Raw genomic sequence first — 10,810 nt, forward strand, 5'->3', positions numbered from 1 at the left:
TACTTCCGTAGTGATACTGCCTCGGAAACCCAAGGAGGGGTCGCTATGAGTCGGGGCCGACTCGACGGCACATAACAACAACAACAAGGTAAAATTCAAGAAGAGGCAAACTAACATAGCGACAGAAGTCAGAGTAATGGTTACTTTAGGAAGATAACTAGGACAGGGTTTGGGGAGGCTTCTGGGGGTGGTGATAATGTTCTTTATTGTAATTTGAGTGCTATTTACAGGGGTGTGTTGTTGACTTGGTAAAAATTCTTTGAACTGCATGATTAAGAGTCGTGCATATGTTATATTGTGCATATATTATATTGTGCACATATATGTTATACTTCAATTAAAAGTAAACACATGGTATAGAAAAATTGATAGGGGCAAAAAAAAAAAAAAAAATCCTGTTGGTCCTAGACAGTATAAAACAAAGGGGGAAAAATTATCATTGTGTGGTGGTTTTGTATAGTGTCAACCTAGTTAGGTTGAAACTGTTGTTGTTGTTGTTATGTGCCCTCGAGTCAGACCTGACTCTAGTGTTCCCTCCTTGGGTTTCCGAGGTGGTATCACTATGGAAGTAGATTGCCCAATCTTCCTTCCGAGGAGTGGCTGGTGGGTCTGAACTGCCAGCCTTCTGGTTAGCAGTCAAGTACCTTAGGCACTATGCTACCAGAGCTCCTAAGTTGAAACTAAGTTTCCCAAGCTTACTTTACCTGAATAATTTTGGTTTAGTTGGAGCAAAAGAAATTGGCATGAGATTTGAGAGACAGATATGAAGCAGCAGCCATTCCACTCTGAAGGTCATCATTGCTAGAGATGACTGGGGACAGATAGAGGTGCTGCCGGTTCCAGTTTGTCCTTGCTTTCCTGCCCTCTGTATCCAGCCATACTTCTCAACTGCTGGTCTTACTGACCAGCAGTGATCCCAGACCACTCCTAATGCTTCACTGTGAAATCAAACCACAGAAGCAATAGCACAAGAGCCACAACCGTTTATAAATTTCCACACCAGCATCCTTTACCGTTCTACTGCAGCAGTCACATATGCCTTGTTTCCCGAAAGCTCACTCATTCCTACCTGTGGGCTGTTTAGTGACTTTTCTCTGATATTTTTAGATCAGCTCCTCCTATAATTGGGTAAGGTCTAATTCTTACAATAAATCTTTTAGTTCATAATACTGGTAGTAGCTCTGTTTCCCTGATTGGACCAAAATTCATCCTTTTTTATCCTTCCCTTAAAGATGGGAATTTAGAATCAGTTCTCTAATATGATTAGATTAAGGAGATTCTTCTTAATGTACCAATGAACAAGGGCACACAAATAGTTTATGTATGCAATGACAAAACAGTTTTGTCACCTATAGAATAGTGACCAAGTAGTTACTGCTATAGAACATTTTAGGGAAGGTATATAATGGGGTGGTTGATTGCTTCTAAGTACACTGGAGAACTTAAAGTTAAAAAGAATGACTTCAGGATTTTTAATTCCTGCTTAATATCTGAATCTAAATCCTTCTATATATGTTCCAAAAGGAACATATCTTGTAGTCACAGGGCCAAGATTTCTGAAAAACAAATCCAGTGTGAATTGGATTTACAACCTCACAGGATGTCTTATATTAATGTTTAGGCATTGAGAAGAAGTGGGACCCTGACAATTAGAATGAAGACATATGGACAAATTCTAATGAAGCTGAATACCTTGAACCCTGAAATTCTGCTGAGCCTCCTTTACTAGTAGATAAGCAGCCCTTCCTTCCTTGCCTGAGGAGATAAGCCTTCCATTGCCTGAACAAACTATATTGGCCTCTCTTGAGTTAGTTGCTCTGAAAGGGTTGCTAGGAAGAAATACAGGATACTCAGTTACATTTGAATTTCAGATAAACAACAAAAAACTTCTTAGTATAAGTGTGTCCCAAATATTAAATTATTTTTTTGTTCATCTGAACTTCAAATTTAATTAGGCATCCTGCATTTTTATTTCCTAAATCTTATAATCCTACCTGCAGGTTTTTATTGTTGTTATGTGCCGTTGAGTCAGACCTGACTCATAGTGACCCCTCCTTGGGTTTCCGAGGCAGTATCACTACGGAAGTAGATTGCCCCATCTTCCTTCTGAGGAGTGGCTGGTGGGTTTGAACCGCCAGCCTTCTGGTTAGCAGTCAAGTGCTTAGGCACTATGCTACCAGAGCCTAGGATAAATTGTTGTTGTTAGGATAGCAATAACTCAGGACCTACTGTCACCAGGTTCTGTAGTCTTACAACCAGGCTCAAGTCCTGGCAGGCCCTGGAATGGGGTAGAGTAAAAATTAGTCCTTTGAGGATGTGAAAGACACCAAAAGGATTGAGATTCTGGATTCAAAGTATTAGTTTGAGCAACTAGGAGAGGCTCTAATAGTATGCTTCGTTGGTTGATTGAAACCTGCATACAGTGGTGGTCTACAGGGAGTGAAGTTGAAATGCCAGAACTTCCTTAGTGTCCCACAGAAGAAGAAATACTATAGTTAGGGAGACTGGAATGCTAGAGTAGATTTATCATGAGGGCTTGCTCACCCACTTTCTAACTATATCTGCTGGCAGGGCGTTTGGAAGATAGAACCTTCACCCAAGACTTCGAGGTACACATTCATGAAGGGAGTTTTGGCATACTTAAAGAGTTCTGTGATGGCTTTTCTCTGTAGGCCAAGAATAACTGTGGGAGTTGTTGCCATTGAACTCGGCCTCCTGAATTCAGTGGGGATGATGGGATCTTAGAGTGGCAGGGGACAACTGGGAGTACTTAATCACCAGACTCAAGGTAATGCATCATAATGGATAGCAGAGCTGAAGTGACAATCAGAATAATTTGACTGCAGAGATCTTTGGTGTTGGGTAATTGATTAGGGTGTCTCTAAAACTGAAGAAGATGAGTAGCTGACTAAAGTTCTGTTTGATTTATATGAACAGAAAAGATATAGGTCTGGTGAACATAAGTCTGACTTGAATTACTGTGCAATACCATCATGGTTAATCAACCAATTCTCAGACTTGAACAGCTTCAGAGCTCAGTGAATGAATGGGAGATTGGATCTTTGTGAGGAAGACCCTGCACCATAAAACCCATTGCCCTCAAGTCAGATCTGAGTCATAGCGACCCCTCCTTGGGTTTCCGAGGCAGTATCACTACGGAAGTAGATTGCCCAGTCTTCTTCTTCCCTAAAGGGACTTATAAGCATTTATCAGTGTTTGGATATGGAAAGGTTACAGAACTATTAATAGAAGTCAAAATATAGATATAAGTCTAGATGTTCTACAGCTTAAAAGGAGATTTTGCCAAATGTGCCATTTTATCTGATTTTTTTTCATATAAAATAAAAGGAATAAACATCATTGCATGTCATGAGGTGCTTTTCTGCGATATCTTTTCTTTTTCTAATAGCTGAATAACATTCCATTGTAAAGACATACTTCTAATTCTGCGTGGCTATTTTATGTTGCTTAGGAAATTGTTTATGGTCACTTTCAACATGTCTCATTCCTTCTAGTAGATAATTTTCAAACCATAGCTTGAAACATGTAATATATTTAGATTACTTTAAGCTTTTTACTTTTAAAAGAATGCTCCAATAAAAACTTTGTAATGAACTCCTTGCAAAAACATCTGTTTATTTCCAAAATATAAATTCTAAGCTGTGGATCAAAATATATGCCCATTTTTTTGAGGCTTCAAGCCCTTTCACAAAGGTTTATTGTCTGCTTCACTTTCACTAGTGGTACATGAGAGTGCTTATTCCTCTGCAGCTTTGCTAAGGAAGGATAGTTATCATTTTAGAAAATCTTTACTAAGTTGCCAACCATAATAATAATTGTACTGGGGATGGTAGAACCAACATAATTGCATGTCACCTGAAGTGAGAATGAGGTTCGAAGGCTTTTATGAATTTAATTCCCCAGATCCAGAAAAACTACATCCCAGGATAAGAAATAAAGAAAATGTTGTCTAGAACACCATAGGTATTTTTGAGAACATTACAGCTATCTTCAGCTCTCTAAATGAAGAAATGCACAAAGTGAATTTGATTAAGACTTTTGTAATTCCAGGGGGAAGTAGGGTCTATTTGTAAAAGTAAATGGGAAGGAATATTTCAACTCACTATCACAAACAGGTGCCACATTGTCCCACTCGACCTTCTTGCCTGAGATAATGCATGTAACAGAGGAGTGACCAATGAGTCGATACCTAGAAGCAAATAATAATGAAAGATCATATTTTAAGTGCATTGTTAATCTCTCACTTAAAATTCTAAGAGTTAACAATCTTGGAGAATTCAGAAGGATTTCCACTTGGCAAAGTCCTATGACTTTCCCAAATTTCATGTCCTTTTTTAGGCTTTTTGAGTTTCTTCTTCATGCTTTTCTCAAGTGGATCTTTCTTCTTTATTACCTTCTTTATTATGTTTTGATATTAGTAAAATAATGTTCTCTTAGGGAGATGTACCCAATAACATTCAGAAACTTCAAAAATAAGATAATGTTTCTCCAGAAACTGAAGGTATAGTTTGTTCTCTCTTATGTGAATTATTAGGAATATAGCAATACTTATAAATAAATGTATGTTTCACATTGATGTCATTATTTTTTTTACATTGATGCCATTATTAATAAAATGAAAACTCATATGTATTTAACCAAAAAAAAAAAAAAAAAACCCACCAAAAAAAATCATTACAAGAAACTTTAAATCCAGTTAACTTTCCTGACTCCGCTAAGTCTATGAACCATGGAAAAGAGGAAATTCTTCCTCCAGGATTAATGAGATAAACATTCTTCTGATCTGTTGTAAGCCCTTGGTAAAATAACTCCTCGATTGATTTGTTCAAAAAACAAGGCTTCTATTGCCAGAGAGGAATCTTCCATTATTCTGGGTACATTCATTTTCAAAAAAACAATTCTGATATTTGAATTAGGGAGAAAAAAAAAGTGGTTGCTGCCAATAAATTGTCATATTATGATAATGTAACATTCTTCCAGGTAGGGTCGGGAGCATACCTTATTCTTATTCATATTTGTTGTGCCTTACACAGGGATTGCACATGGAACTAGTGCAATAAAAATTTATTTTATAATATTAAGGAATAAATATTTGGATTTACAAAAATAAAATATAATTGTCTATATAAAAGTGTATATGCTGTTATGTATGTGTATTCCTTTATCAGGATTTTATGCTTTGTTCTTGCAAGTATTAATGTATGAATAAATATATGAGTGAATGCTTTTACCAATAAGATTTCACCAAACCAGAACCCAAAGCAATCCAACCTGATCAGAAACAATAGAACACATGTTTCATACTTCAAATGCTAAAGGTAACAATTCTCAATTAGAGGCACATTTTTATATCATTCTAAATTAAATATTATTTCATACAAGTTTCATTTCTTTAAGGTATTACAAGCTTCTTGAATGCAGGGAATTTTCATGTATGTGTATGTATTATAGGGAGCTCTGCTGGCATAGTACCTAAGGCATTGGACTGCTAACCAGAAGGCTGGCTATTCAAACCCACCAGCCACTCCTTGGAAGGAAGATTGGGCAATCTACTTCCGTAGAGATACTGCCTCAGAAACTCAAACCTCACTATGAGTCTAATCGACTTGATGGCAGTGAGTTTGTTTTGTATTATAAGTGTGTTGTAAGTATGTGTTGCATGGATAGATACACAAACATTTCATAACATTTGGAACAATTCATGACTTTTTTTTTCCCAACTGAGATTCTACTGTGATGCGTGCTGGGTTGGACTATTTATAAGAACTGGTGTAGAGTAGGGCCAATCTTGATACTACTCTAAATGAAGAATAAAGTAATGTCAAAAGAGTCATGTGTTTACTAGTACAGCTGAGAACTATGCTTTATGAATATGTAATAAAATATAGTACCACAAAGCTTTATTCAAGCAGCAGGATAGTGGCAAATAGAAATCAAAGAATAGTGAGATACCAGTAGATGTTTTTTGGAGAAACCTGAAGTACTGATATGTAATAGTAATGACTGTGTTGTAATTATTAATGATTTTACTATTGTTTTCAGTTTTTTAATGCCTTCCAGTATATTGTGAAGGAGCTTTGATGGTGCAGTGCCTAAGGCATTTGACTGCTAACCAGAAGGTTAATGGTTTAAATTCACCAGCTGCTCTGCAGAAGGAAGATGGGGCAATCTACTTCTGTAAAGATTTATCACCTTAGGAACCCAATGGGAGTTCCTATGAGTTGGAATCAACTTGATGTTGTGGTTTTTTTTTTTAAGTATGTTGTTAGGTTCCATCAAGTCAATTCCTATTCCTATTCATAGCAATCCTATGTGCAACAGAATGGAAAGTGACCAGTCCTGTACAATTATTGCATTGTTTGAGCCTATTGTTACAGCCACTCTCTCAATCTATCTTGTTGAGGGTCTTCCTCTTTTTCACTGGCCCTCTACTTTACCAAGCATGGTGCCCTTCTCCAGGGACTGGTCTCTACTGATAACATGACCAAAATACAAGAGATGAAGTCTCACCATCCTCATTTCTAAGGAGCATTCCAGCTTTACTTCTTCCAAGGCAGATTTGTTTGTTCTTCTGGCAATCCATGGTATTTTCAGTATTTTTTGCCAACACCATAATTCAAATGCATCAATTCTTCAGTTTTCCTTATTCATTGTCCAGCTTTCACATGTCTTGGGTTAGGCGCACTTCAGTCATCAAAGTGACTCCCCACCCCCAAACACTTTAAAGAAGTCTTTTGCAGGAGATTTGTCCAATGCAATATATCATTTGATCCCTTGACTGGTTCTTCCACAGGTATTGATTATAGATCCAAATAAAATGAAATCCTTGACAACTTCAATATTTTCTCCATTTATCATGATGCTGCTTATTGGTCCAGTTGTGAAGATTTTTGTTTTCTTTATGTTGAGGGGGAATTTTCTCCATGGGAGAAAGATGAGGCAGTCCACATCTGTTAAAGCCTACAGCCTTGGAAACCCTATGGGGCAGTTCTATTTTTAGAACTGTCCTATAGTCCTACAGTGTCCTATAGTGTTGCTATGAGTCAGAATCAACTTGATGGCAGTGATTTTTGTTTTGTTTTATGTTGAGATGTAATTCATGCTAAAGACTATAGTCTTTGATGTTCATCAGGAAGTGCTTCAAGTCCTCTTCACTTTTAGCAAGCAAGATTGTGTCATCTGCATATCACAGGTTGTTAATGAGTCTTCCTCTAATGTTGCTGTTGTTAGGTGCTGTTGAAGTGTTTCTGCCTCATAGTGATCCTATAGACAGCATAATGAAACACTCCATGGTCTTGTGCCAGCCTTATGATCCTAGCTATACCTTAGCCCATCTTTGCAGGCACTGTGTCTATCCATCTCGTTGAGGGCCTTCCCCTTCTTCATTGTCCCTTCACTTTACCAAGCATGATATCCTTCTCCAGGGAATGGTTCCTTCTGACAACATGACCAAAGTAGGTGAGATGAAATCTGGCCATTCTTGCTTCCAAGAAACATTCTGGCTGCACATCTTCCAGGACAGATTTGTTAGTCCTTTTAGCAGTCCATGGTACTCTTAGAATTCTTCTCCAACAACTCAAAAGCATCAACTCTTCTTTGGTGTTTCTTATTCATTGTCCAGCTCTCACATGCATAAGAGGTAATTCAAAATACCATGCTTGGGTTAGGCGTACCTTAGTCTTTAAGGAGACATCTTTGCTCTTCATCACTTGAAAGAGGTCTTTTGCAGATTTGCCCAATGCAATATGCTATCTGATGTCTTGACTGCTGCTTCCATTGGTGTTGACTGAAGAACTAAATAATATGAAGTCCTTGACAACTTCAATATTTTCTCCATCCACCATGAAGCTGTTTATTGGACTAGTTGTGAGGATTTTTGTTTTCTTTATATTGAGATGTAATCCATACTGCAGACTGTAGTCTTTAATCTTCATCAGTAAGTAATCCAAGTCATCCTCACTTTCAGTAAGCAAAGTTGTGTCATCTGTGTATTGCAGGCTGTTAATGAGTCTTCCTCCAATCCTGATGCCACATTCTTCTTCATATAATCCAGCTTCTCGGATTATTTGCTCAGCATACAGGTTGAATAAGTATGGTGAAAGGATACAACCTTGACACACACCCCTCTTGATTTTCAACCATACAGTATCCCCTTGTTCTGTTCGAAGGACAGCCTCCTGATCTATGTACAGGTTCCTCATGAGTACAATCAAGTGCTCTGGAGTTCCCATTCTTCTCAATGTTATCCACAATTTGTTATGAGTCGTGCAATTGAATGCTTTTGCACATTCAATAAAACATGCAGACATCTTTCTGGTATTCTTTGCTTTCAGCTAATATCCATCTGACATCAGCTATGACATCCCTTGTTCCATGTCTTCTTTTGAATCCAGCTAGCATTTCTAGAAGTTCTCTGTCAATATACTGCTGCAACCAGTTTTGAATTATCTTCAGTAAGATTTTACTTGCATGTAATATTAATGATATTGTTCAATAATTTCCACATTGTGTGGGATCACCTTTCTTTGCAATGCATACAAGTATGGATCTCTTCCAATCAGTTGGCCAGGTAGCTGTCTTCCAAATCTCTTGGCACAGCCGAGTGAGTGCCTCTAGTGGGGCAACTGTTTGTTGAAACATCTTAATGGGTATTTTGTCAATTCATGGAACCTTGTTCTTCGCCAATTCCTTCAGTACAGCTTTGACTTCTTCCTTCAATACTATTGATTACCTCCTGAAATGGATGAAGACTGACCAGTTCTTTTGGTACAGTGAATGTGTGTATTCCTTCCATCTTCTTTTGATGCGTCCTGCATCATGCAATATTTTGCCCATAGAATCTTTCAGTATTGCAACTTGAGACTTAAATTTTTTCCCCAGTTCTTTCAGCTTGAGAAATGCTGAGTGTGTTCTTCCCTTTTGTTTTTCTAATTCCAGGTCTTTGCACATTTCATTATAGTAATTGGCTTTGTCTGCTGGAGCTTCTATTTGAAATAATCTGTTGAGCTCTTTTATCTTGCATTCCTTTCATTTGCTTTAGCTGCTCTCCACTCAATGGCAAGTTTCAGAGTCTCTTCTGACATCCATTTTGGTCTGTTCTTCCTTTCTTGTCTTTTTAATGACTTCTTGCTTTCTTCATGGATGATGTTCTTGATGTCATCCCACAATTCCTCTGGTTTTCACTCATTGTTGTTCAATGCATCAAATCTATCCTTTAAATGGTCTCTAAATTCAAGGTCATATTTTGGCTCTCGTGGACTTGTTTTGATTGTCTTCAACTTCAACTTGAACGTGCATATGAGCAACTGAGCCAGGAAAGGGAGGGAACAGGAGAGGCCAGGGGTCTGCAGCGTGGCAGGATATCCAGGTAAAAAAGGGTGGGAGGCAAGGCTAGGCCCCAAGCCCCCTAAAGCCAGGAAAGGGAGGGGGGTGGCTAGGGACAACAAAGTGGCAGGTGCCATATAGGAGTTAGGTGGGGGGCAGTGCAGAGCTTTCCAACAGCTAAGGGAGACAAACTTGTCTGTCAGTTTGTCATCCTATGTGGTTTGTATATTGCTGTAAGGCTTGAGGCTGTGCCACTGGTGTTTCGGACACCAGCAGAGTTGCACATGGTGCACAGATCTCAACGCAGCTTACAGACTAAGATAGATTAAGAAGAGGGAGGAGGCCATCCACTTCTCAAAAATTGGCCAGGGAAAACTTTATGAATAGCAGAGAAACACTGTCTGATACGTTACTGGGCAATTTTATGAATAGCTCAGAAACATTGTCCAACCCAGTGAAGGAAGATGAACTCCTTGGGTCGGAAGACACCCAAATTAGGAGGCTGCCTCCTCAGAGTTGAACTAACCTTAATGATATAGATAAAGTAAGTTTTCAGGACCTCCATGTGCTGACATGGCACGACTCAAATTGAGGAGAAACAGCTGCAAACATCCATTTAATCAGAACATGGAATCTACAAAGTATGAATGTAGGAAAATTGGAAGTTGTCAAAAATGAAATGGAATGCATAAAGCTTGATATCTGAGGCATTAGTGAGCTGAAATGGACAGGTTTGGGGCATTTTGAATCAGATAACCATATGATCTACTATGCCAGGAATGACAAATTGAAGAGGAATGGCATGGCATTCATCATCACAAAGGATGATTCAAGATCTGTCCTGAAATATAATGCTGTCAGTGATAGGATAGTGTCCATATGCCTACAAGGAGGACCCGTTAATATTACTATTATTCAAATTTATGCACCAACCACTAAAGCCAAAGATGAGGAAATTAAAGATTTTTATGAACTTCTGCAGCCTGAAGTTGACCAAACATGCAATCAAGATGTGTTGTTTATCATTGGTGACTGGAATGAAAAAGTTGGAAACAAAGAAGAATCACTGGTATTTGGAAAATTTGGCCTTTGTGACAGAAATAACGCTGGAGATCGCATGATATAATTTTGCAGGACCAATGACTCATTCATTGCAAATATCTTTTTTCAGCAACACAAATGGTGGCTATACATGTGGACTTTGCCAGATGGAGGACACAGGAATCAGATTGACTACATCTGTGTCAAGAAGAAATGGAAAAGCTCAATATCTTCAGCCAAAACAAGGCCAGGAACTCATTATGAAACAGACCATCAACTGCTCATATGCAAGTTCAACTTGAAGTTGAAGACAATTAAAACAAGTCCATGAGAGCTGAAATATGACCTTGAATATATCCCTCCTGAATTTAGAGACCATCTAAAGAATAGATTTGATGCATTGAACACCAGTGACTGAAAACCC

General features: G+C 38.2%; 1 protein-coding gene across 1 annotated transcript in view; it reads right to left on the reverse strand.

The window, feature by feature from the left end:
• LOC103208122 (complement receptor type 1-like) overlaps nucleotides 1-10,810 on the reverse strand; it is a 250,973-nt gene that overhangs the window by 159,041 nt on the left and 81,122 nt on the right. The window contains 1 exon segment of the mRNA XM_042782469.1: nucleotides 4,125-4,210. Coding sequence (XP_042638403.1) covers nucleotides 4,125-4,210 — 86 coding nt within the window.

The sequence above is a fragment of the Orycteropus afer genome, unplaced genomic scaffold, assembly GCF_000298275.1.
Source record: "Orycteropus afer afer isolate SDZICR_OR568_19922 unplaced genomic scaffold, OryAfe1.0 scaffold00013, whole genome shotgun sequence".
In the NCBI taxonomy this organism is placed as follows: Eukaryota; Metazoa; Chordata; class Mammalia; order Tubulidentata; family Orycteropodidae; genus Orycteropus; species Orycteropus afer.